Here is a 24,803-nt window from a genome sequence, read left to right on the forward strand (position 1 = left end):
TCATTTTGCTTTTGTTAAGCGTATCATGTTTAGTCATGTGTTACGGGCTGGGATGGATAGTTCATACCAATTTTATTAGCATAAACCATAACATATGACCAACCTCGAACATGCTAAGAAGGTTTTTACGAAGCCCCGACGAAATAATCGAAGCTCTGGTAATGTTATTTTTATCAATTTGATCGAGACACAATTCAGTTAGTAATAAGTTAGTTTACTTATTCTTATGCAACATAGGGCCTCTCTTTTTCTTTTTTTAGGGATTTTTTTAAATTAAAATGTATGCCTGAAAAAATTTCAGATAATTGTTTTTTTGGGAAAAAGAAGCTAAAACTATGTAAAATAAAGCTGCTTTTGTGTTTTTTTTTTTTTTTTTTGGTGCACAAGAAATAAAATAAGAAAGACTAACTACTAGTTAACTTATCAACTAGGAACAAACGGTGCTCCTCAGAAGGACAGGACCTTCTGACCTGCATAACCTGGAGTTTTGACAGTGCAAGGGCAGTAAGCCTGTCCACAATAGTATTGGATTCCTTGTTAGTATGACAAAGAAGCACATGGTTGAACATAGGTAAAAGATTGTGAATGCACCTCTTAATTCTCTCTTCTAACGTGCCGGTTTGATTGTAATTCCCCATAACTGATCATATTTTGGCAGTATGATTCAAGGATAACACATTGATATCCCTCCTCATGAGCTAGTTGGATTCCTCTCTAAATGGCATATAACTCTGCTAAGTGTGGCTCTTCATGCCCCTCTCAAGACGAAAAACTAACTAACTAATCTTCTTGCTTATCTCAAATATGTGGGCTCCCATTTGATCATATGAAACAAGACGAAACGCCCATGCATATTATTAAAGTCTAGGTGAGACCAACTATCTTTGGCATTATGAATGCGATCAAGTACGTGTTGGATACTCTAAATTTCATTCTCAAAGACAAGATTATTGTGCCACAACCACAAATTCCACATAATAGCACAATAGTGGATAGCATCTCTTCTTTGAATAAGAGCGTGATCCAACCAATAAAGTTAGCTTGAAAGAATAGAATAAAGTTCAAAATCCCAATCCTTAACCAAACTTTCATTGTCAATGGACAATTTTTAAGACAATGATTGATGTCACTAAGCCCTCTAATCCAACGTAGATAATTAGTTGGAAGAGCTTTCCAATGAACTAACCATAAGAAGTACTTCACCTTTTTCTCAATTGACAACTTCCAAAGAGCTTTCCATTCGTTGCTATTAAGCTCGGTATCCTGCTTGCTAAAGAGCTTTCCATTCATTGCTATTAAGCTCGGCACCCTGCTGCCATCTCAACCACGTATAGCCCCCACAAGCTATATAAGCTTTGTTTGTGCTACTCGTCCAGGTCCACGTATCTTCACCTCCTATAGGTCTTAACAAATTCGATATAATGCGGCCCACTTGATCAGGTATTAGTGTAGCCATTCTTATGAAGTCTCAATTGGCTCCATCCCACAAAATTTTCACTATCATCATATTGTCCGAAATGTGGACAAAATTTATCTTATTGGCCAATGCTCCAACTTTCGTCCAATCTTGAAACCAATATGACCATCCCTTAAAGCTGCTTTTGTGTTTCATTATTCACAAGGAAGAATGAGTAGTCAAAAATTAAAAATTAAAAACCTTTAAAAGGTTTTAAATTTATCGCATCATAATCACAAAGACTTGCTATCTAACTGGAATTTAAGCTGAACAAATTATTTACCTCATGAAGAGAATTGCATTCTTTCAATACACTTTACTATCAGATAAAATTCATGCAACGTGGAACCTTTTAAAGGATAGGCGTCTTTCTTATTCAATAAATCTCATTTATCATTTAGTGGAACAATGTTAGAGTCAGTATTGTGAGCATTTTTCTATAGATGAAATCAATGTACAGCATTGAAAACCCATTTTTATTTTGAAATGCAAAGATGGGTTTTAGAGATTAAGATGGTGTTAAAACATTTAGTCGAAATTATTTTTGCCAATTGACTTATGGATGACGGCACTCGTTAAAATGTTTATTGATTGTGATTGAATGGCATACTTTCTTAACGTGCAATATGCAATCTTGCTTTAAAATTTCTGCAACTCATCAAAGTTTAGCCCGGATTATTCACCTGACGATGTACATCTACTGTACCACAAAATTCTTAATGACCACTAAAATGGCATAAATACTATTGTCGTTGTAAGAATTTGAAAATAAATTGCTGGTAACATTTATCTAATCGTTCTGTACTTGATCCCTTATCCACTTTGTAGCCACCCACTTCTCCCCTTTTAGCACGGGGCAGCTTCCGTGGAGCGATGTCTAACAAAGAATACACAGGAAGAATCACATAATGGGCACATCGAGTTCAGAAGTATATCTTGAAAATTTAGCACAATAATCATCAAAATTAATGCCGGCGTAAAATTTATCAAGATAATCAGATAAATTAAATTCACATTTGACATAGAGTAATTAACGTGAAAATATAAGATTACAACCTTTGTTAAGTGGTCCATTCGTGGACCGGTATTCTCTCGTTATAGGGTTTGGTCTTGAGGCCCATTCTATATTCTACAATTTATAATCTACAGGGAGTATTTGAAAAAGTTTGTGAGAAGCTTATAAATTAACTTATGATTTTCAAGATTTTTTAAAACTTATTTTAATAATTATTTAAAGATAATTTCTACAATGACTTATAAATCAAGAAAATATTTTATATATAGTTAGTAGTTTATTTTAAAAAAGATATAAATATTTCTAATTTTTTAAGATATTAACAGATTCTTAACCATTAAAATAAAGAGAATATACAATGTCATTTTAAGTTTGCAAGTATCATAACAAACACTTATGTAAAACTTATACCCTAAACTTTCATAAGAATATTAAATAAGTACTTAATTAAATTTATTCAAATATATCTTAACGTAATTTATACTTATTCAACCATGTATGTTGAGAAAAATAAATGAGTCAAGATCTGTTAATACTAGAGATTAAATTTAAACACTTATACTACTTAATAACTTTATGTAAAATGCAAAAAAGTTTTTATCAAGTTTATTAACTTTGTAAAATCTTATACAAAATAAAATTAATAAGTACTTGATTAAATTACTTTATTTTGACAAATAATATTTTTTTAAAATATAAAACTTTAAATAACATACTTTTAAATGTCTAAATTATATAAAATTAAACATCATAACAATGATATAACATTTAAAGAAAATATATTGATTAATTTTACATTTTATTAAAAAAATTATTAAATAATGTTAGTATTTAAATTCAACTCTCTCTATATATAGAGAAAAAGAGAGTAAATTACACCAAACATCTTTTAATAGTTTAAAATCTTACATAAATAATTTACATGATTAAAAATTTTAATCTAATGATTAATTTTAAAATTAAATTGTTCAATAAAAAGTTACAAACGATATAATTTGATTATTCCCTTGTCTTCCTTTATACTCATGTGTTCGCCCGTTTGTTAATCAATCCAGTACAAAAGTTATTTATAAAACATCCATGACTTAAAACACTTTGGTAAAAAAAAAATCTAGTTGTGGTAAATTTAGTGCATGCCTGGAAAGGATTTTTTTTAAAAAAATCATTAATTTTTAAAAGTTTTCTTAAAAAACAAAAACAAAAACGTGTTGTTAATGGATGTTTGAAAAACTGATAGATGATAAGAAAAAAATACTAACCGGATCAATTGTACCATTAGGGAATAATGAATAAAATAGAAGTCCATCCCCCTTGCGTGGCCTTACTCTCAAACCAATACAGTCCTCGTAACCATAGCTACCGTCCATGTTCAAGCCATTCTGCGGAGTAATAAATTATTAATGCGCTAATTACCTAAATAGATTAGAAAATGGGAACTGCGTGAATCAAGATGTATTGTCAAACTTGGTTTACCTCAAACGGAAACATGGTCTTCCCACCTTCCGGAACATCAGTTAAATACAGCAAAAAGGAAGCCAACTGCATGGTTAATTAAAACTGAGTCAAGAATCAAACTCATCAAACTTAAACAACTTAGCGAGTTCAAGATCTAAAAATGTAAAGAAAAAAAGCGACTAGAAATACTAAAATATGGCATGGAGTTAATTAGGGATGCAGTGAAGGACATATTTTATCTAAGCATAAGCATAATGTTGATTAAAAACTCCCACTTCGACTACATAATGAAAGAAAACAAAAATAAATCCAATAAGCATCCAGGCTGTTGTTGACGGTGCTAGAGCACAAAAACTATTTGCTTTACCACTATCCACCAATTCCATGATCAGAACAACTAGCAACCGAGAATGTGCGAGTTTTACTTTATACGTACCCTTTGACTCTTTTGTGGGCCATATTCAGTAGGATTGAATGCATCATAATGAGAATTGTATCTCTGTCCAACCTCATAGCGGAGGATATTAAATGCCTGAAACATGATTATTACTCAGATGATTTTTTAAAAAAATCCAGAAAAATAAGAGATTTACAAATTCAACAAGATCGAGGCACCAGAATTGCAGAGAATATAAAGCTCAGCAAGGGAAGCTAATATAATTCATAGTCTTAGCGTACAATAGCATTGATTTTAAGGGTGTCTATATTCATTTTCACCTTTCTTCGTTGTAGTTAAAAATTAATTATGGTTAGTAAAAGGGGAAGGCAAGTGCTCTAAACAAAATTTTTATCCTAGATGGAAGATTTGATTTCACTTATCAGAATCAAAATCGAAGATTAAATTAGCAAAAAACATAGTAGGCGACATTATTTTCTCAGCATCGGCGGCCGTATTATTTTTATCTCAATACCAATGTCAACTGGTGGTTTGGGCCCTGAAAATATGGAAGACAACGTAGAAAATAGTCCAAGCTCATGAGAAACATGAGGACTATTACTCTGTTAGAGAAGGAAGGAAGGCACCATCTCATATCATGTTAGTGGCAGCATGATAAAGAAAAGAATACACAAGTGAAAGTTAACTTGAATGCAGTTGAAAGTAGGTCCAAAAGAACAATTGTTAAGACCATTCACTATAGGGATTGAAGATTTTCATTCAGAATAGGAATTACATTTTTATTAGTTTGTTTTGCCACATCTGTTATTTGCATTTTTTGTTTTTGCAGATTTCTCTTGCTGTATTGAGCCTAGGCAAGCAAAGTAATAAATGAGAGGAGAGAAAAGAGAAATTTCAGTTTATTTGTTTTGTTTGGAGGAACCTTGACCTCGAATTCAAGGAATTTTAGTGTGTTCATATCACAGCACAAGTGCGTAAATTGAACCATGGAAGATTCCTTTGTACAATGTAAGAAATCAAACATCACAGCCATTAAATATCAGACAATAAAATTTCTTGCCAATCATGAGGAACAAATTCACTGTTCAAAATGATTTTCTGATTTCAATTAGCCCATCCTCACCAATGTGTTTATTTTCATGCACCATTTCCATTAACAGACAGGTCTTCCTTGCACGGGAATCTATGATATTAAAGTGACCTCTTAGTATTGAAAAGACAGATAAAAATATTATCATTGGGGAAAATCTGAATCACATAATAAGTTCCCTGTTAAATAGATGTGTTCTGCATCAAACAACAAAAACTGACTAAGATTTAACATCTAATCCTATCCCTTCATAAAGTAAGACAACTTCTTCGGTTCTTCCATTTGCCACTTATGGTAAAAGCCCTTTCCTTTTTCCTAAGTGCAATGCATAAGTAATGAACATAATGCTAGTTTCACTAGAAAGGAAAAAACTGTGAAGAAACTGTAAACAATTTTTACTCTCTATTGCAGATACAAATTCGAATAATCAACTAACTAAAGCAAAAACAAAAAAGAAATGTTTTTAGCAAATCAAATTGACAAGCTCTTCCAAAATACCCATTCTATAGAAAGAGCAAGATAGTTTAGTAGAGATATTACCTCTCCATGAGTACTCGGAATTTTTGTTGCTTTGGCAATTTTCTCCTCAATGGCATCTAAAACTCCTGTTTTATCCTCAGAAGCACTTATGAACACACCAGAGCTGTTCAAAAAAGGTGTAAATATAAGCTTGCAATATGACTTTGTGTGACAGAATGTGCACCTTCAGATTTTATGAGAAGGTCCTCATAACCATAATTAGTTAATCACTAATACTCCCATGGACCAGAACATTTATCTTGGGTTGTATATGCACCATACAAAGGTGTAGAAAATAGCATCATATCATCAAAACCACAGGAATTGAAACTCCTATGGATTACTTGAGGACAAATTTTTTTTTTTCAGGAAATTTAGTTAAAAGAATTTTCCAAAGCCTGTCATCTAAGAACATGTCTGCATGATGCTTTCAATTCTGTCATCAAGCAGCTATGGCAACTTCAATTCTAGAAGAAAAGAGGTCACAAATCAGGAAGTCAAACAAGATGTGTAAATGTCTTGGTCAAAAAGTTCACTGTTTAGGTTAGAATCAAGGAATAGAAGAGAAAACATAAAGGAATCAAATAGACTGCATCTTAATTTCTCAGTTGCTGAAAATCTTTGTCTGGTTCACCATAAGCCCAATCAGAACCCACCATGCATTTATTAGTTTGTTATCTTATTCATTCCAACAATAAATTATTTCTTCTGACATTTGATTTAAGCATGTAAGTCTTAATGACCTTTTCTCCCAGTTTGTGTTAAAATAACAGTCAACATTCTACTTTGTGCAGTTTATAACAACGCCAGACAGTTAATTATTGCACAGACTCATATTAACGTATACGCTACCTTGTTCTGATTCCCTTCGTATTCTCTTCCGTTTCTCCCTTGCGTAACGCCAAAGTTGATGGTTTGAGTCCTCTCTTTGCCATATCAACTATGCGTTCACATTGTTCCGTGCTTGCAAAATTAGGAAAATACAGAGCGCGAGGGTACCAGCTCAAAACCTAAAGGACACAAATCAAAGATACATTTAACCAAGAGTCAAAACTCAAGTCAATCTTCCAATAGTACCGCATGCTTAACATCGATAATTGTTCATATTCAAGTAACAATGACATAAAAAATTAGAGATTAGTAATAAACTATATGAAATCCTTCTTATTAACATATATGAAATCAAAACACCAACGCAAGTTCCGTGAAATAAACTAATTCGTAAATATTGCAATATTTCAAACAGGAAAGGAATCGTAAAAAGTCACGATCATCTGTACAGATGAAAAGCTGATTTTAACTAACCGAGCAGAACATTTCAGCGAAAATTTGCGAAAGCTTGAAGAAACGAAATCGTGCACCTGGAAAGGAATCAATGTAATAAAATCGTCACCGGAATCTCCAGTTTGCAACAAATCGTACTCTGTCTGCTCCTTCGTCGATTTTTCAAGTAATCTCGCTCTCGGTCTCGCCATCAGCCTCAGGTCATATTCATGTTCCTGCAAATTCTCACCGATCCGTTACTTAGAATATTTTCCAGTGAAAGAAAACAAAAATCAACGAAAAACAAGTTGAAAATACGGAAGAACATGATTAGGATTATTGAGAAGGAAAACCTGAGAGTGAGAGAAGAGAGTGGAAACAAAGAATCCAGCGAGAAAGAAGAAGATGCAAAAAAGGAAGACAGAAGGTAAGCCGAACTTGTTCGTCCTCAAACTCCAATTTCCCTTAACCGCTTTGGTTTTCATTTAGATTGTGCAGAATGTTTTTTTTTTTTTTTTTCTGTTTTTCGTTCTTCAAGTTTCGGATCAACTGCTAAGTGCCAAGCAACTCTGAATTTAAAGAAGTTGACTAATGCGTCTCTCGTAGTGGATTAGCCTTTTTCTAACGGATTTCCAGCTCGTTCATCTTGTCTGTGTGCGCCCGCTTATTCGAACTTGCGATGCAAATCCAATACTTATTAAGAGTTATAGTTTTATATATTAGATATATAAGATACCGCAATTAATGTATAGCCAGACATATGTACGAAATATGTAAAAAGAAAAAATAAAAATAAAAATCATTATTAGCATTCACAATGTACTGTAAAATCGAATATTCATCTTTAAAGATATAATTATTTTTATAAATTTTTTCATTAATTTATGTTATCTATTTATTTTACATTCATATATATATATACACATACATATATATATATATATATATATATATATATAATGAAATTTATATTAATAATTTTCATTTTAATTAAAGGAATTTGTATTTTTATTAATATTCAAATTTCTTCTATTAAGGTTAAATATAATGAAATATTTATAACTATTATTAAAATAATATTATATTAACCAGAATATTTTTTAAATTTTTTAAATTATAAATTTTAATGTTATTTTTCTCACTAATAAAATAAATTTTAATTTTTGAAATTTATATTTTTCATATTTTATGATAAAAGTATTACCCATTGTGTATATGTAAATATGTGATGCAAAAAATTCAAATACAGCATGTCAAATATGTTAAATTATTTAAGTAACAAATATAAAATACTTTTATTTTTTATACGAGAAATATTTTTTCTAATTTAAATTCTTATAATATATCCATAGACACATGATAGAGTTTGTTTTTAAAAAATTCGTATGATGCATGAAATAAATAGAATAATAAATGTTTTTTGTTGTTTATAGAAATACATGATTAGATTAAATGTTCATAAATTAGAGAGATAAAAATATAAAATTAAATATAAAAATTAGGACATAAAATTTTTATTGATATAGTATATTAACCTTTTAGAAAAAATTTCAGATTTATTAAAATTATAATAAATTTAAAAAAAAAATTTACTTAAAAATATTATTATTTCATTTTAATATAATGCACCATAATAAATATTTTTAAAAAAATATGTGACTTAATGAAAATAAAAATATTCTCATTTGAGAATGAAGATTATAATTTATTCTTTCGATTCTTTTTATAAATAATAAATATTAAATTTATTAATATAAATAAAAAATAATTATATATTATTAATTTTGTAGTATATTTTTAAAATATCAATAATAACAAATGGTCAATTTAGTAATTCATACATTAAATGAATATATATATATATATATATATATATATATATGTGGTAATGAATGTATATCAATATAACACAATAAAATAATTGTATATAAAATAATTTAACAATTAATGTATTTGAAAATGAATATTTATTTTTTATATTTAAAAAAGTGATAATGATTTCTTATAAATATAACCAGAAAAAAAAAATCTAATACAAAGATGAGTAACTATAACTGATATACATAGTAATAATTTTAAATCATCCTACACCTTTAAAAACTTTCAATATACTAAATAAAGAAACCATTGAATTTTTTTCATATTTTTTTAGATTTTATATATATATATATTACTTTCCTTGTAAAGTAGAAAAAAATTAAGTAGAGTGAGAAATAAAATACAAATAAAAAAATATTTCAATGAGTAAAAATATAACAAATAATAAACTATTTACTTTTTCAAATCAGTAAAAAAAAACAAGTAAATTGTGCTAAAAATATTTATAACAATCATAAAAGAATTTGCTGTAACATTTTTTAATAGGAAATTGTGTGTGTATATATATATATATATATATATATCGTTTGAATGGATAAAAATAAACTTTTAAATAAATTCTTATCACTTAGATAAATAACAAATATCCATATAATTTACTCATGTTAAGGTTAAATAATCACTTTCGGAAGTTCAAGGCCATCCCATGTGGGCACTGTTTAGCTAGCTTATCCCGTGGTTGCCTGGTTGGCTACTAGCCTTGGTGACAAATATGGCCAGGTTCATTCGTGAAGTAATATAAAAAACAATCTAAATAAAATAAAACAAATGTAAATGGACAGCACGGAACTCCTCCTTTACTTCGCCAACTGATCATGCTCGTTCCCACTGCGTGCAGGCAACAGAAATAGATTCCAATATGCGTGCAAGGGAACAGCTGCCACGTTGCTCCATCAGCAGCTCTCAGACCACAAAAATATAAAAGCACAAAGTGCATTTGGTTCGGATAATCTGCGTCCTGTTGGCATTAAGTGCATGAGATAGACGGTGCATAAGAAGCCCACGTGGACAGAAAGCTTGTCCACAAACATTATTTGCTTCTTGTCCTCCTCCACGTAAATAATATATGGTCCCTGAAACGAAGACACAAAAACCATTGTTTGCAATTTAATCAGCTAGCAAAATATCATATCCTTCTTCCTTCCAAGTCAAAAATTGAACCGGAATTTAAAACCATAGGCAACTTTTCTGTGTTGGTGATAGTTTAAATTCAACAATTAAATGATTAGATTAAATGTCTATTGCTCACCAATTCCCACTGCAAGTGCACGACAAGCCAGACCAAGCAGCAACTATGGCTCACTGATCGTCCGTAATTTCAAAGCCTCAAATTTTTCTCATCGGATTTCCATCAAAGTTAAGGCTATAAAAGACGAGATGAACGGAGAAACAAGCGGATCTTCAGGACGTAGCTGGGATCCTGGGTTGGAAATTGAGGTCCCTTTTGAGCAGAGGCCGGTACGTGTAAAAACAACTTAGCAACTGTGGTAATAACTGTTTTCCTTGGATGATTTTCGAAATCAACATGATGTTGCATGATGTAATATTAGTGTATGAATTTCTGGGATGAACCCAGCCATCAGAAATTGCGGTGCCAGCTAGTGAATTTCGTATCCCTGCACCCACATATATAAACTGGAACAAGGGGGATTAAAATTGATAATTAGTTGTTCTTATCAGGATTGTTCCACTACAACAACCTGTTTCACTTCTCACTTTTCATTTTAGCTAATCCCAACTCTCTCACGGTGTAATAGGTAAATGAGTATTCATCTTTGAAGAATGGAATGTTGTATTCATGGGGTGAACTGGGTCCGGGGTCGTTCTTCCTTCGCCTTGGAGGTCTCTGGTTGGCAGTGTTTACGGTTCTTGGAGCTCCAATTGCAGCTGCAAGCTTTAATCCTTCTAGAGTAAGGAAGAATTTAAAAGTATATTTACATGATTATTGGGTCATCTAATCAAGTAATCAACTAGAAATTTTGATGCACACAGAAGAATACGTCCAAGCTACACACAAACAAAACATTTATAAAGTGGCTAATAAAATTTAAAAAATCCTTCGGCCTGCGTTAATGTTCACAGCATTGCAGGAGCCTCTAAGATTTATACTAGCTGCTGGAACAGGAACACTCTTCATTGTGTCTTTGATTGTCTTGAGGATTTATCTGGTGCGTTCTAATGATCTTTTTTGTTCTTCGTGACACAGTTATTGACTTATTTCATTACTGGGGACGGGGGAAGATGGGGTAAGGCAGAGAATGCAAGACAAATTTGTCCTGGTGTAGCATATCTTGAATTAAAAAAATAAAAACCGTATTGCATTTGTCGAACAAGGATTAGGAGTTCAGTCCAAACTCCCTTTCGTAGTCATGCATACTGTTTATATTGTTGCCAAAGTGCACAGAGTTTTTCAATTGCATGTTATCTGTTTGTCGTTCACATGAACTATGCGTCTGTCCAATGATCAAGAGGCTGAACTGTGGCTGCACCTTCACACATAAATAACTGTTGCAGATAAGGTAATTGAATTATACTGCAGGGTTGGAGTTATGTTGGTGATAGACTTCTATCAGCGGTCATTCCTTATGAAGAAAGTGGATGGTATGACGGACAGATGTGGGTCAAGCCGCCCGAGGTTAGCCTCTTACACATTCTTCCTTACATAGAGAACAGAACAAAGTACCCCTGAAGACATCACGTGTAAAATCATATTGAAGGCGGTATATTATGTGGGCCATAAGATATATATAACTGATAAGTTTATGATTCCATCAACAGCGGGATATTTTGACAGTAAAATATGCCGCCCTTGATAAATGGAAAAGTAGCCAATTTGACGTTGCTTGCAATTTGCCTCTGTTTACTTGGATAATATCCACTACTGGCCTTTTTAGCGAAAGACAGGGTCATGGTAAAGGCTAAATTGAGAGGCAAAAGATTAGTCAGCCTAAAGGAGAACAGATAATAGGTTAGCAACTGTTATTGCCTTTCAAATTATAAAGGATACTTACTGATTAAGCAACAAGCAGTCTGTTCAGAATTAGTGAAACTGAAAGAAATGGAATCAAGTGTAGTTGAAATGTGCTAACGAATGTTACTTCTACTAAAAGAACCAATGACATGATTCATTTCTCTCACTTCAGGCAATATAAACTGAAAACTTAGTTTCTTTGCAGATCCTAGCTCGTGATAGGTTGTTGGGCTCTTACAAGGTACCGGACATTGCAAAGTATCACAGCATTGCATGAATTCACTATGAAGAAAGATTTTGGATACAAGCAATACGTTAAATTTTCTTTGCAGCACCATTCATGTATATTCCATGTCTGCAGGTTAAACCAGTAGTTAAACTGCTGAAGCAAACTCTAGTTGGAACAGGAGCATTACTTGTTACAGGGGTTATGCTATTTATCTTTGCTACACCAGTGGAGAATTTTCTTCGAACCACCTTTACCACAGAAGAAAGTAAGTCAATTGTTCAAGCTCCCAAGGTTAACACAAAGTTCAACCTAAGGTAAGAATAGACAAAAAAATTATTGACTATCTTCCAGAGTTTTTCCACCAAGTCATTGCAATTTTATAATGCATGTTGCAGAAAGGAGGAGTTGCTTAAATTGCCTGTGGAGGTGATAACTGATGATGATTTAGCAGCAGCTGCTGCTGAGGCTGCTGATGGAAGACCTGTATACTGTAGGGATAGGTTTTATCGAGCATTAGCTGGAGGGCAGTACTGCAAATGGGAAGATCTGCTCAAATGAAGGATGAAAAAGAGGCATGAGTAAATCAATTTCATTTTCTAAATGTAGTTTGTGATTTGTGGTGACTGTATGACTGACCCAAGGCCATATTCCGTTAGTTAAGAAAACTGTTTAACTCATTCAAAGCAAAAGCAAAGCCTGAAATAGACGGTGAAGAAACAAAAAGAAAAGATCAAATCTGACAATGACTTGACAGTATGAAACTACATGTCATATTACTATTTGCATATAAATGCAGAAGGAAGAGTAACATGTTTAAGAGGGGGGAAATGTGAATAAGAAAAACAGGATTAAATATATTGATATATACTATACACAAGTGGACACATGTAAGACTCACATGCCCATGGGGAAAGTCTATGCAAGCAGAAGTTGTATGTGATGTTCCATTAGTTATGATGATCAAGTAAATTACAGGAAGTCTTTAGCTCCATGATCTTTCCAGTAAGGGGACAAAACTCCTTGTGCAGTGAAACAACTAGCTTCCATAATACTGACCAAAATAAAGAATATTGTTTCAATGACAGATAGGCAACTGCAGAGGTATGTTCCACACACAGAAATCGATAGATGTATATCCGTAAACATTCTGGTTGCACGACAACTTTGATACAAGTAGCACAACAGAATATTTTTGACAAATCAATACAGAGGCAAATCAGCTCAGGCATGATCGTGGTTCCTTAAGTGACGTGAATTCAGTATTTGGCCTATAATCCATCACCGGGCAGATCAAAAGTTGAATTTGCTCTCGCCAAGTAAATAAAACAGCTTCTAATGAGTTTTCCTTTCAGTACTTACAGGTCATTCCTCCCAAAAGTCATTTTGCAATGTAAATGGACAGGGAAAATCTTCTAAAATTACTAAATAGAAATTAGTAAAGAATCTGTTGGTCTGTCCAAATTGTTCTACCAATGATACAAAAATTCGGTGACAGCGTCATAAGCCCAACGGATATACTTATTGAACAAGTTTCCTGCACCAGTGCAGAATTCGAAACATTTGTGCTCCAACAACATTCCTAAATGATTTCTTTCTTGCTTTGGCATATTCAAGATCAAGTGTCCGATATGCAAGAGCAAACAGATACATTGCTGGATGAAGTCTTCTGCAGATTGCAGAACTGAGACTGTCAGTATACTCCACAAAGTAATTACTTGGGTTGGATCTTTGGGAGATAATTTCTAAAATATCAATTAACTTTAACTGCTTTTAAATGTCCAAGATGAAACAAACTTCAGCTCAAAATGAGATTTTTGTTTCTTACTGACAGAAAAAATTAGCCAGAACGTTTCAGAACTCTGTAAACAGAGCTAAGATCAAGTTGTTATGTAGCAGGTTTATAATTCTGAACTACTTATCTTTTATATAAATTATTCCACACAATTTTACAATTAAGAGCCAATCAGATAACTCTTGTTAAAAAACACATTATATGTGGCTGGGTCCTGTTTGCGGTTTACCAAGCCGATACGACTGTCAAACAGAGTTCAATAATTTCAACAAAAGATCAAACAAAATACTGATGAAGTACAAATTCCAAAATACCGATTTTAACTTTTGATTTCTGTGAAAAATACATAGTTTCACCCAAGATCCACAGTATTAGTTATACACCAGTCTATAATAACCATTTTATACCATACTTTTTTGAAAGAAAAAATTATGTTGCTAACATTAAATAGTTTTTCACAAAGTTAAAAGAAGACAAGAAATAACAACTAACATAAGTACTTACTTGTCAGCTTGCTCCCTATAATCCATGCCATCCCAGAACCTATGTGATGGCATTGTACGACCATTCTTATTTTTGCCATATGTTTCAACATACCAACCCCCAATGTCATGGAAGCCACAACGAGGCTCAAATAGCCAAAATCTGTATAATTAAAGAATTAAAATGTAAGTATTACAAACAGCAATGAGGGAGCAACAGATGATCTTAATAAATAACAAGTTGTGGTACCATAATAAATTCACATAAATTTGAGAATACAGCAATAAGTCCATTTTTCAGTTAGAAGCACTACAGTTAATCAAGAGTTCTGAGCAATAAATCCTCAAAAAACAATATTATTCCATCATTCTGATTCTTACCCGTGAAGGTGTAGCAACACCATCTTCCAGATAACTGAAAGTTTAACATAAGTAAATTAACCCAATGACCACATTCTTTTAACCTTTAATAGAACCACTGACTAGCCAATAACATCAACACCGAAAGAAGGGATGAGCAAACATAGAAAGAGAAGATTGGTATGTACAATATGACCACAACAAGTTCTAACAAAGGAAGAGATTAACACAGAATTTGTTTGCTTACTTACTAGGAAACGATACAACATTCACCAAAAAAGTTAAAAAAAAATACACTAGTAAGTTATATAACGATAACAGAGAAGGCAGCAGCAGGACATATGCATTAATGACCCCAAAGAGATTGTTGTGCTAACTCAAACATTAATACTATTATAGAGAGATGTCAGAGATTTACTTGCTTGGGGGTAAACGTGCTCTAGTGCATCTACACTCACAAACTGAAACCTTCTCACCTACGTGATACCAGTGCATATGCTTCACCTGAAAATTTTATCATAATAACATTACATAATTATAAGCATTTAGCTATTTAAAGTTATATATAAAACCGAATTTCTAACAAGATCCCAAAACCCAGACCATATTTCTTCTCATTTAAAAATATGAAAATTGGAAGCAAACGAAATCTAGTACTGATGCAGAAGTAAAAACCCCTTTTAGTTCTAATTGTTAAACCAGCAAGACCATGGAAGAGCATTTTACATACCATCAATGTTCTATGCTTCATAAGCACATGGGTCTTTGTACCCTTGTCATTATAGACATAACAACAACCTTCATCTGGACTGCTCCCAAGTCCAGATATGGTTCCCAAACGAATTCTTCTTTCAACTGCACCATTTGCAAAGTAATCATTCCAAAAACCACCGCTGATATGTTTGGGATCTTCATCTACGTTAAGGAACACGTGAATGTGATCATCAGCATCTTCTGTCTGCACCACACCAGAATAGCGTTTTCGTTGGGCCCTAGATGCCGTAGCAACCACTCTTCCAGAGATATGCAATTCTAGATCTCCATATGCATCTGATACAATACTTGAAGTTTTAGAACTGTGAACTTGGTCAGTTTCAAAATCATCTGGTCTTTCTGCATTGTGGACGTTCACATTTGTTAAAGATTGACACAAGCCAGAATGGAAGGATCTAAAAGCAGTTATTTTTTCATTGTTAGTAGTTGATATCTCTGGAACCTTGTTGACTAGGCAAACCATTCCAAAAAGATCACGTCCTGAAACCAAATGCAAAACCTCAGGAGTTTCGTAAGAGGACCTCTCCTCAGCCTCAAAGCAGTCAGGAAGAAGTTCCATGGGCACAGAATCAATTTCAGGACCATAGTATGCTGCATGAATAGCTGAATAAAAATCTCTTTCAAGTACATCAAAATAGCCTGTTCCAACCACCACCTTCTTCTCTGACAAAATGTTATTTATAGCTAATCTGTACCACTTTAACCATTCAACAACCTCCATTTCCCTGAACGTTGTAGCTTGTGATTTGTAAATATGCAATTTTGAACCCTGCCCAGGATAATGTTGCATAAGCTTTTTCTGAGCCAACAGGTACATGTCATAATGGGCTCTCTTTTGAGAATCTGAAAGAATCTGCAATGCATTATGAATTATTCTGTTAAGTCAATATTCCCTGTAAACCAAGGTAAAACCTCATTCTAGTTACCCGCACAGACTCCATGCTTCCAACAGTTTAAGTCATGAATGAATTAATAGGACGAATATAGCCAATACATCAGCAGAAAACACCAAGCCAAAAGAATATTTATTAGACCATGTACAGCATAAATTCCATGGATAATCAGTTTGTCCCCACCACTACCTTAATACATGTTTGGTGTTCCAATAAAGCCACCAATGCAAACAGTACCAAAATCAATCGGCAGATGCAAATTTATCAGAATGACGCTATTCATTCACACTTTGGGCAATACAAACTATCAAAAATGAACCGGACAGCTATTAAGAAACCTCCAATCTAGTTTTTCTTTTAATCGAACTATTGGGTGCGGAATATCCTTCAAGGGCAATAAAAAGCTTTTCACATTACTAATATTAATCTCCAGGGGAGCTTCTTCGAACTCATTGCATCAATTTGACAAATTTTCTGTGATTAAGAGCTAAATAAACACGTTACTCAATGGAGAAACAAAATAGTCTATCGAAAGTTGTTATGACTCTTGAACGCGTTATTTCTCCATTTTATAGCCATTTAATTATCGACTTCAATATAAATTCGTCGTACCCTGAATATTCATGGAAAACCAATTATCAGTCTATTAAACACAATCGTAAAGAAAATATCCCCTAAGCATAATTTTAGAGCATTCTTAAATGAGCGAAACTTCGTTGATATCATTTTCATTCAAGTTATAATTTAAGCTATCTCAAAAATCTTGGTCAGGAATAAAATTACCCCTACACTTCTGACACTGAGGCTCAACAATCATAAACCTGAACACGGTTTGCACGAACCTCGTATGCGGCCAGGATTTGCACAAATCGTCGTGACGCAGTGGAATCCTTCCTTGACTCAGCGAGATCCGGGTGAGTTTCTTTGGCCAATTTGTGAAACGACGCTTTGATCTCAGCGGAGGAGCTGGTCTCCGACACTTCTAACAGCTCGTACGCGTTCTCTACTGGAAAATCTGTCCAAGCTGATTCAGAAGCGCTACTGAAGCCGTGCTGTCTGCAATTCCGACACAGAGATACGACGACGTAGAGCGTTGAATTGGTGTTGTTTGGAATAATTGAGATAAAAAAAATTGGCCTCCGGTGAATGATTCCAACGACTGTGCTGTATCCGGCACCGACTAGATAAATCATAATTTTCCCCCTCTTTTCTGTGTTAAAGCTGTGAGTGGAAAAAGAATACGTAATTGCAGAATCACCTTACAAAAACAGCACCCGCGACGAGCGGATAAATAACTGTTACGCTATATGAAGAACGTATACATGTTCTACCTGTTGGTAGGAAAGATCCTTTCGATATAACCACTGTAAAATTATGGAAAAATGTTATCAAATTCTTAAACTTAATTTATTCATTTTCGTACCTAAATGTTTTGAATTTTATGTTTGTTTCAATTCATTTTAAAATTTGTTATTATAACTAAATATTTTAAACCTTGATATTATCTGAAATTTTCATTAAATCTTATTTTTACAAACAACAACTTTAAATTTTAATTAATCCTTGTATTTCTCTTCTTCTTTTTTTCAAATAGTCCATTTAGTTAATTTTAGGTTAAATTACTAATGGAAAATTATTTTTAAAAATTAACTATCTTAAATTTTAAGCATTTAATTTTTTATAAAATGTTTTTTATAAACATAAAAAATTAACAAAGTTTGGAAAATTCTTTTATTGTTTTTACTCTGTCTTTCTTGAATTAAGAATATTATATTTTAATGTTTGAAAAATGAATTATAATTAAAAACATTAAAGAATGATAGATCTTTGAATAAAATAAATAAATTATTTTAATTTCTTCTACGTTTATAATTTAACTTCAACTTAATTAAAGGTATTTTTGTAAAAATAAATAAATTTTTACTTAATTGGGATAAAATTAAATTTTAAAATAAAAAACAAAAGAACAATTGAGATGAAAAAAAAATTATGAAATTTTTATGTGAGAAGGTAAATTTTAAGAATTAATTCAAATGAAAGTAATATAATATTTTTTATTAAATTATTTTTAACTTCTTAATATAGCATTTTTTTTTTCATTTAGTTCCTTGAAAATGATAAATTTTCATGTTAATATCTCAAATATTATCCTTATTTTATTGTCCTGTAAAAATAAATATATTAACAATTTTTATGAAATTAGTTTGGCGGTGAAGTTTTTATAAACTATTACGAAAATTGGGAGTTTTTTTTTTCTTCTAAATATTAATCTATTGTAATTAAAAGAAAATTTGATAATGTAGCCGATATGTAGGCTGAGATGGGCCCAAATTGTACTGCATAGCAGGGGGGTGCATGAATTTGCTGAAATTCCTCCTTTTATTTCTGCCACTTACTTTGCTGATAGGTCTATGATATCTATTTCATCGCAAACATGATTCCTGTATAAATTCACTTAACTACAAGTGAGAAAAGCAAGGAAGTACTTGCCAAAGAGATGAAATTCTTTTAGACTTTGCAGGCATCTTGTCTCAAAATTAAAGAGGATTTTAATTTGATATTTTAATATATATTTTACTTTTTTCACGGAAAAATTTCTCCCTTTATTTTAAATTGATTAATAAATACCTTAATTAATAATATAATTTATCAACTGATTTCTATTATTTGTTTTTTGATTATTAAAGAATAGCTTACACAACACTTAATATTCATTATTTATTTGAGATAAAGTTAAAATAAAAAACATTTTAATGAATTTAAAAAGTCACTTAATATAAAAAATATTTTTCTAAAAATGACTCTTACTTTAAAATGGAGTGAATATTTAATAGTATAAAAGTAAATATACTTATCATAACTCATGAATCCATATAATTGTATCATTTAAAAAGAAATACGAATTGTGTAAGGATCCATTAACATGAGTGTATTTCATAAAACTTATATTTATCATTGTGATTTATAATTAGTAATAGATATCAAGTCAAAATTTAATTCCTTGAAAAATAAAATGCGGCGCAATATAATAACAGAAGTTATAGCTAACAATGCACATATACGATAGAAGGATGCAATATAAGCCAATCTAATTCCCTTCACTGCTTTCATCAGTCTCCAACTATGCCAATACAAATACAATATTTTGCTACATTCAAATCTACTTATAAACCATAAATAACCTTAGGCAATCTAGACGATCCTTTTGGAGTTAGTGAAGAGACTTTGGTCAACCTTCTTGGATCAGTCATTCCCTGTGGTGGTGTTCCACAAAAGTGCGATAGGACTTCCAACAATGGTCTTTCCATTCGACCATTCTAATCGTCCAAAACCAAATCGATTCGTCGGTTTTGAACTTGATGCCGTGATCGTCAACGTAAACGATTTTTTCTCATTTTCCTTGAAGCTCAACACGTCTGGCTCAACCGTGATCTTAACGGACGAGATTTCCGACGTAACCGACGCCTTGTACGTTGATGCAGCTCCCACATTAGTCAGAGTCCGCGTGTGTTTAACAACCGGTGCAGCGGACCCACGTGCTGCTGCTGGTTGAAACACCGCACCAAATGAAGGGTAATTTAGGTCTGATACCCTGTAGTGTTTGGCTGGGTCGCACTTGACCTTTCTCTTCGTCACGGTTTCGATCCTTTCGGGTGTGTAGTTCAACGCACAGAGGAAGTTTAGGTAATCATCCACCGTCAAATCATAGATAAGTCCTGGATTAAGCGCGGCGGCGGGGTTCACATGTCCAGCGCCAAGCTCAAACAGTGTAGCCGGTTTACCTGTGGCACCGTCCAGTAACTTCTTACCGTTGCTGTAAGCCGTATAAGCCGTGGTCATCAGCGCGGATCGAATCGCGGCTGGGCTCCAGGCTGGACGAGCCGACTTAATCAGAGCCGCTATCCCACTCACGTGAGGGCATGACATGGACGTGCCAGAGAGGATGTTGAAGTCCACGCGCCTAGTATCTTCCTCTACGTCAGTAGGACCCACAAGCTTCGACCATGCCGCTAAGATGTTGACACCTGGTGCAATGACATCAGGCTTCAGTATCTCTGGTACGAGAAGACTTGGGCCCCGCGAGCTGAACGCCGCAACAACCGGTGACGGCTGGAACCCAACCTGAGTTCCCTGAAACACAATCGTAGCCGTCGGTTTTGGATCGGACAACAAGTACTTCTTGAGGGCTTTTCCTGCCTGGAAACCCACCACAATTGTGGGCAAAAGATGAGCATCAACAATCAAGTCCTCTCCGTTGGCTTCCGAGTTAGCCAACACCATGGCCGCACCACCAGCGGATTTCACCGCAAATCCTTTATCGGTTCTAGAACCCAAACCGCGATCACACAGCACGATCTTCCCCTTAACCTTTTTCGGATCCAAGCTACCCGGTTGACACTCGCTCGATCCTAGTTCCCCTCCGTATATAAACGACAAAGGGGTATTGGGCAAATCATTGCTGCTAAAAATTGACTCTCCGGAATATTTTTTTCCATCCCCAAGTGTAATGTACGACGGGAAACGGCGATCCAGTGTGCCAGCTCCCACGTTGATCATCCATGGTGCTTGGTTCAAAACAGAACCGAGATCAGGACCCGAGTTTCCTGCGGATGCAGAAACTATAATCCCTTTTTCCATTGCCACAAAGGCTCCAATTGCGAGACCGTCTTGGTCGTAAGCGGGTAATCCACCTCCGAGTGATATTGAAATGACATTGACGTTGTCTGAGATGGCCTTGTCCATTGCTGCAATTATATCAGACATAGCACAAGCCTCGCTCCAGCAAACCTTGTAGACAGCGACTCTAGCGTGCGAGGCCATGCCACGTGCCGTTCCGGAGGCGAAGCCGAAAAGGCTCGCGCCATCCACTGGTGACCCTGCGGCTGTGCTCGCAGTGTGGGTGCCGTGGCCGTCATCGTCTCGCGGCGATTTTGACTGTTGGTTGATAACACCCACGGATTTTTCGTAGCCCTTTAGGAAGTACCTGGCTCCTATCAATTTCTTATTGCAGTTTGCGGCAGTGAAATTGGCACCTGATTCACACTCCCCCTTCCAAGTGCTGGGGATGGGTCCCAGTCCTGTATCGTCGAAGCTCTTGCTTTCGGGCCAAACCCCAGTGTCGAGGAGTCCAATAACAACGTCACTTCCAGCGTTTGAGTCGTCAACGAACATATCAGAGATTTTATCGAGTCCGAGAAAGTGCGGCGTTCGAGTTGTGTGTTTCACGAACGTTTGCTCTGGCTGCACCTTTAGAACCCCCGTTCGGGTTTCCAGTAATCTAGCTTCTTTAGATGTTAGGGTTGTTGAGAATCCATGGATGTTGTCATAGATGTAGAGCATTTCTGCTGAGTTGGATACCGATTGCAGAATCGATTTATACCAGAATGAATGGTGGTTAAAGACTGCTGGCATTTCTGATTTGGCAACATAGACTATGTAAGGACCATTATCCTCCTTCAACGTCGCCAGGGATACGTCGGAGAGAAGCAGAAACAAAAGACAAAGAATTGCAACGAGGTGTTTGTTTAACGTCTCCATGCTAACCAGCTTTGACTGAGCGAGACTATGAGAGCAATGTAATAGTAAGGTTGGCTTAATAAAGAGGTTGTTTAATGCAGAGTATGAAACTGTTGCAAGCCAAGTGTGGAGGAAAAATGAGAAGAGAACAAAGAAAGTGGGTGGTAGTTGTCACTTGTCTGGCCTGGTTAATTGAGTTGTTACATTTGAGAAAAAAATAAAGGAACAGAGTAGAATCGGGGAGTAAAGCAAGCAGTTCAGTGCACGTTGCACCCTTCTCTTCTCATGCAGCATACAAAACCAGATTTGCTTGCCTAGGGTGAGCGTTACTGTTGACTACGCTCTTCTCTAGGTGAGTTATTTAAAGTGTCTTTGAATAAAAAAAATAAAGGATTTAAGAATTTTCAAAAAGAAGTATTTAATATTTAAGATTTTTAAAGAAAATAAGAATTTTTTTAAAACTTATGCAAAGTAACACATAATAAATAATAAATTATATATATATATATACGAGAAGAATCTTATTACAATAAATCTAAAAATTCATAAAATTCATACAATTGACATGAATTTTTTATTTAATTTATATATAATAAATTAGAATTTATTATTTTATTAACCGTTAAATATAGAAGCTTGATAAAAATGTATAAGTTTCTCATTCTCCTATATATATAAATTTTATTAAAAATTACAAAATTTAATGTATTAACACTATTAAATACTAAATTTTTTTTTATAAAAATTTATTATATGCAATGTTGCACATAATAATATTAATTTTTAATATTTTCAACAAGCATTTATTCGAGACTCAAAAATTAAAAATATTAAATTGATATAAATCTTAATAGTGATTTTAAATGTATAAAACAATAAAATTTTATTAAAAATATATGTATTCTACTCTTATATTTTTATACAATAAATAATTTTATTTTAAAATTATTAAATTTGTATAATAAAATTAAAATTTTAACGCTAATATTTGTTTAAAATATAAATAATTACAGATAATTTTTTACCCGTAATATTCAAATTTTGAGTTAGGGTGAGATGACACAGTACGACTGTACTTTGACTTATTTTAGAATTGGAATTATTGAGAACGTTAGTGTACGTAAAAAGGCCTATATATCTGTATAATATTGTTAACGAATATTATATATTTTTAAATACAAAAATACAATTTATGATTATATTTTTAAAATTCTGTAAAATATAATTTTATTTTGTATACAACAGATAGAAAGTTTGTTTTATTTTGTACTTATTAATCTCTATTTCAATCCGTGCTGCAAGCCCCAACCAAACAGTGATAAACAGCAAAGCAAAGTTTGTATATTTTGGGAGAGAAGTTTTATTTATTTTCGGAAAATGTTTTTAGAAAATTGTTTTATATATAACGTCAGTATTTAATAATTCAAATAACGATAAGAGATTTTTAAAAAGCCTTTCACATTAAAAAAAAAACTAAGAAATTTTATAGCAGTTAATATTTAAATTTTTTTTAAGACATTTATTCATATTTTCAACAAGACATTTATTAGGGTTTCAAGAATTTAAAATATTAAACTAATATCAAGTCTTAATAATTATCTTAAACATATAACGTATATAGTATTTTTATTGACAAATAAAAACAACAATATCTTACGTTATTTTTTTACATATAATATCAAATGGTAAATAATTCAAATAAAAACAAGACATTTTAAAGAATCATTTAATATTTAAAAATTTTAAACAAATAAAAGAAAAATATATAATAAGTATTAAAAATTCAATATTTTAAATTTTTTAAAGATAAATACACATATTTTAAGCGAGACATTTATTAAGAATTGAATAATTGAAAATATAAAATTAATACCAATCCTAAATAATGATTTTAAACATATAAGATCGTGGTTTTTATTAAAAAATAAAATATTTGTTATACTTTTATATTCTATATAATAAAATAATAATATTATTCGATATTTAAAATTAATTACAGGTATTAAAATTAGCATTTTAAAAAAGAATTACAACAATTTTTTACCCAAAACATTCAAATTCGAGTTGGGGTAAGAGTGCTGACACGGCATAATACCAATGCACTTTTGACTACTTTCAGAATTGGAATTCAAGATCGTATTTAAGTTAAAACAGTTACCATTGACAGGTCTTTATACCCGAGTGTCTTCGTAGTTCGTACATTCATAGATGAAACAAATTATTTTAAAAAATTAAGAAAAGTTATATTTCTATATTTTATATTCATTTATGTTTTATTTGTTATCGATCTTTTAATCATTCATCTCTTGTTAGGTTTGTCCTTTTATCTAAGGAATTGGTTTTAATGATCATTAAAATCATTCCAATTAATAAACAAATAAAATAAAAAATAGAAGATTAAAATAAAGAATAAAAATATCAAATTAAAATTAAAAAATTAAAGTATTAATTTAATTTTTAGTTATTATTTTAACTTAAATTATTTATTTTTTTAGTTTTCTATTTATTTTAATTAGAATTCAATATGACTCCTGAATGTGATAGGTTAATTTATCACTTAAAATTTTTTTATATATATAAAAATTTAAATTTAAAATTTACTTAAACAATACTGAGTTAATTTAACTTAAATTATTTATTTAAATGTCATAAAAATTTGTAAGTGTACATTAAAGAGTTAATTTGTTTAACACTGTTAACGAAAAATAAACA

At 32.5% G+C, this 24,803-nt stretch overlaps 4 protein-coding genes across 7 annotated transcripts; 1 reads left to right on the top strand and 3 right to left on the bottom strand.

Moving 5' to 3' along the window:
• Positions 1 to 381: 381 nt before the first annotated feature.
• LOC113869008 (probable prolyl 4-hydroxylase 9) lies at positions 382 to 7,887 on the bottom strand. Of its 3 annotated transcripts, XR_003505452.1 has the most exons (9): positions 7,549 to 7,884; positions 7,294 to 7,431; positions 6,785 to 6,942; positions 5,954 to 6,056; positions 4,363 to 4,458; positions 3,945 to 4,010; positions 3,731 to 3,850; positions 2,513 to 2,599; positions 2,049 to 2,333 (listed from the first exon to the last, which is right to left on the bottom strand). XR_003505452.1 is itself a non-coding variant. In XM_027505087.1 (8 exons), exons 1-8 carry the CDS (start codon positions 7,678 to 7,680, stop codon positions 2,247 to 2,249), a joined length of 900 nt encoding a protein of 299 aa, XP_027360888.1. In that variant the 5' UTR covers positions 7,681 to 7,887; the 3' UTR covers positions 382 to 2,246. The 3 variants fall into 3 exon arrangements, 2 of the variants coding, with proteins under 2 accessions (XP_027360888.1, XP_027360889.1); XM_027505087.1 differs by lacking the exon at positions 2,513 to 2,599 and having other exon boundaries at positions 382 to 2,333; positions 7,549 to 7,887; XM_027505088.1 differs by lacking the exons at positions 2,513 to 2,599; positions 4,363 to 4,458 and having other exon boundaries at positions 7,549 to 7,709.
• A 1,956-nt stretch (positions 7,888 to 9,843) lies between these two features.
• On the top strand, positions 9,844 to 13,262 carry LOC113868498 (protein CONSERVED IN THE GREEN LINEAGE AND DIATOMS 27, chloroplastic). 2 transcript variants are annotated; one of them, XM_027504128.1, is made up of 7 exons: positions 9,844 to 10,531; positions 10,831 to 10,983; positions 11,164 to 11,241; positions 11,613 to 11,708; positions 12,250 to 12,285; positions 12,406 to 12,587; positions 12,669 to 13,262. In XM_027504128.1, exons 1-7 carry the CDS (start codon positions 10,295 to 10,297, stop codon positions 12,829 to 12,831), a joined length of 945 nt encoding a protein of 314 aa, XP_027359929.1. In that variant the 5' UTR covers positions 9,844 to 10,294; the 3' UTR covers positions 12,832 to 13,262. The 2 variants fall into 2 exon arrangements, with proteins under 2 accessions (XP_027359929.1, XP_027359930.1); XM_027504129.1 differs by lacking the exon at positions 11,164 to 11,241 and having other exon boundaries at positions 10,157 to 10,531.
• Positions 13,111 to 17,855, bottom strand: LOC113868497. The gene is made up of 5 exons (XM_027504127.1): positions 17,417 to 17,855; positions 15,638 to 16,534; positions 15,326 to 15,411; positions 14,570 to 14,710; positions 13,111 to 13,939 (listed from the first exon to the last, which is right to left on the bottom strand). Exons 1-5 carry the CDS (start codon positions 17,765 to 17,767, stop codon positions 13,792 to 13,794), a joined length of 1,623 nt encoding a protein of 540 aa, XP_027359928.1. The 5' UTR covers positions 17,768 to 17,855; the 3' UTR covers positions 13,111 to 13,791.
• A 1,962-nt stretch (positions 17,856 to 19,817) lies between these two features.
• On the bottom strand, positions 19,818 to 24,293 carry LOC113870248 (subtilisin-like protease SBT1.7). Its single transcript, XM_027506841.1, has 2 exons — positions 24,250 to 24,293; positions 19,818 to 22,137 (listed from the first exon to the last, which is right to left on the bottom strand). Exons 1-2 carry the CDS (start codon positions 24,291 to 24,293, stop codon positions 19,818 to 19,820), a joined length of 2,364 nt encoding a protein of 787 aa, XP_027362642.1.
• Positions 24,294 to 24,803: the final 510 nt, after the last annotated feature.

This window comes from Abrus precatorius, unplaced genomic scaffold, assembly GCF_003935025.1.
Source record: "Abrus precatorius isolate BTA unplaced genomic scaffold, Abrus_2018 Scaffold6, whole genome shotgun sequence".
Taxonomy (NCBI): Eukaryota; Viridiplantae; Streptophyta; class Magnoliopsida; order Fabales; family Fabaceae; genus Abrus; species Abrus precatorius.

Coding starts and splice junctions, on each gene's coding strand:
- LOC113869008 (XM_027505087.1), bottom strand. CDS start 7,680: ATGAAAACCAAAGCGGTTAAGGGAAATTGGAGTTTGAGGACGAACAAG. Junction 3,851..3,944: donor AGACCATGTTTCCGTTTGAG/GTAAACCAAGTT, acceptor ATTACTCCGCAG/AATGGCTTGAACATGGACGG. Junction 2,334..3,730: donor CTAATGGTACAATTGATCCG/GTTAGTATTTTT, acceptor ATTCTTTGTTAG/ACATCGCTCCACGGAAGCTG.
- LOC113868498 (XM_027504128.1), top strand. CDS start 10,295: ATGATTAGATTAAATGTCTATTGCTCACCAATTCCCACTGCAAGTGCA. Junction 10,984..11,163: donor CAAGCTTTAATCCTTCTAGA/GTAAGGAAGAAT, acceptor ACAGCATTGCAG/GAGCCTCTAAGATTTATACT. Junction 11,242..11,612: donor TTGTCTTGAGGATTTATCTG/GTGCGTTCTAAT, acceptor ATTATACTGCAG/GGTTGGAGTTATGTTGGTGA.
- LOC113868497 (XM_027504127.1), bottom strand. CDS start 17,767: ATGATTTATCTAGTCGGTGCCGGATACAGCACAGTCGTTGGAATCATT. Junction 16,535..17,416: donor AAATCCTGGCCGCATACGAG/GTTCGTGCAAAC, acceptor AATGCATTGCAG/ATTCTTTCAGATTCTCAAAA. Junction 13,940..14,569: donor TATAGGGAGCAAGCTGACAA/GTAAGTACTTAT, acceptor TGCAATCTGCAG/AAGACTTCATCCAGCAATGT.
- LOC113870248 (XM_027506841.1), bottom strand. CDS start 24,293: ATGTACGAACTACGAAGACACTCGGGTATAAAGACCTGTCAATG. Junction 22,138..24,249: donor GGTATAAAGACCTGTCAATG/GTAACTGTTTTA, acceptor TTGCTCTCATAG/TCTCGCTCAGTCAAAGCTGG.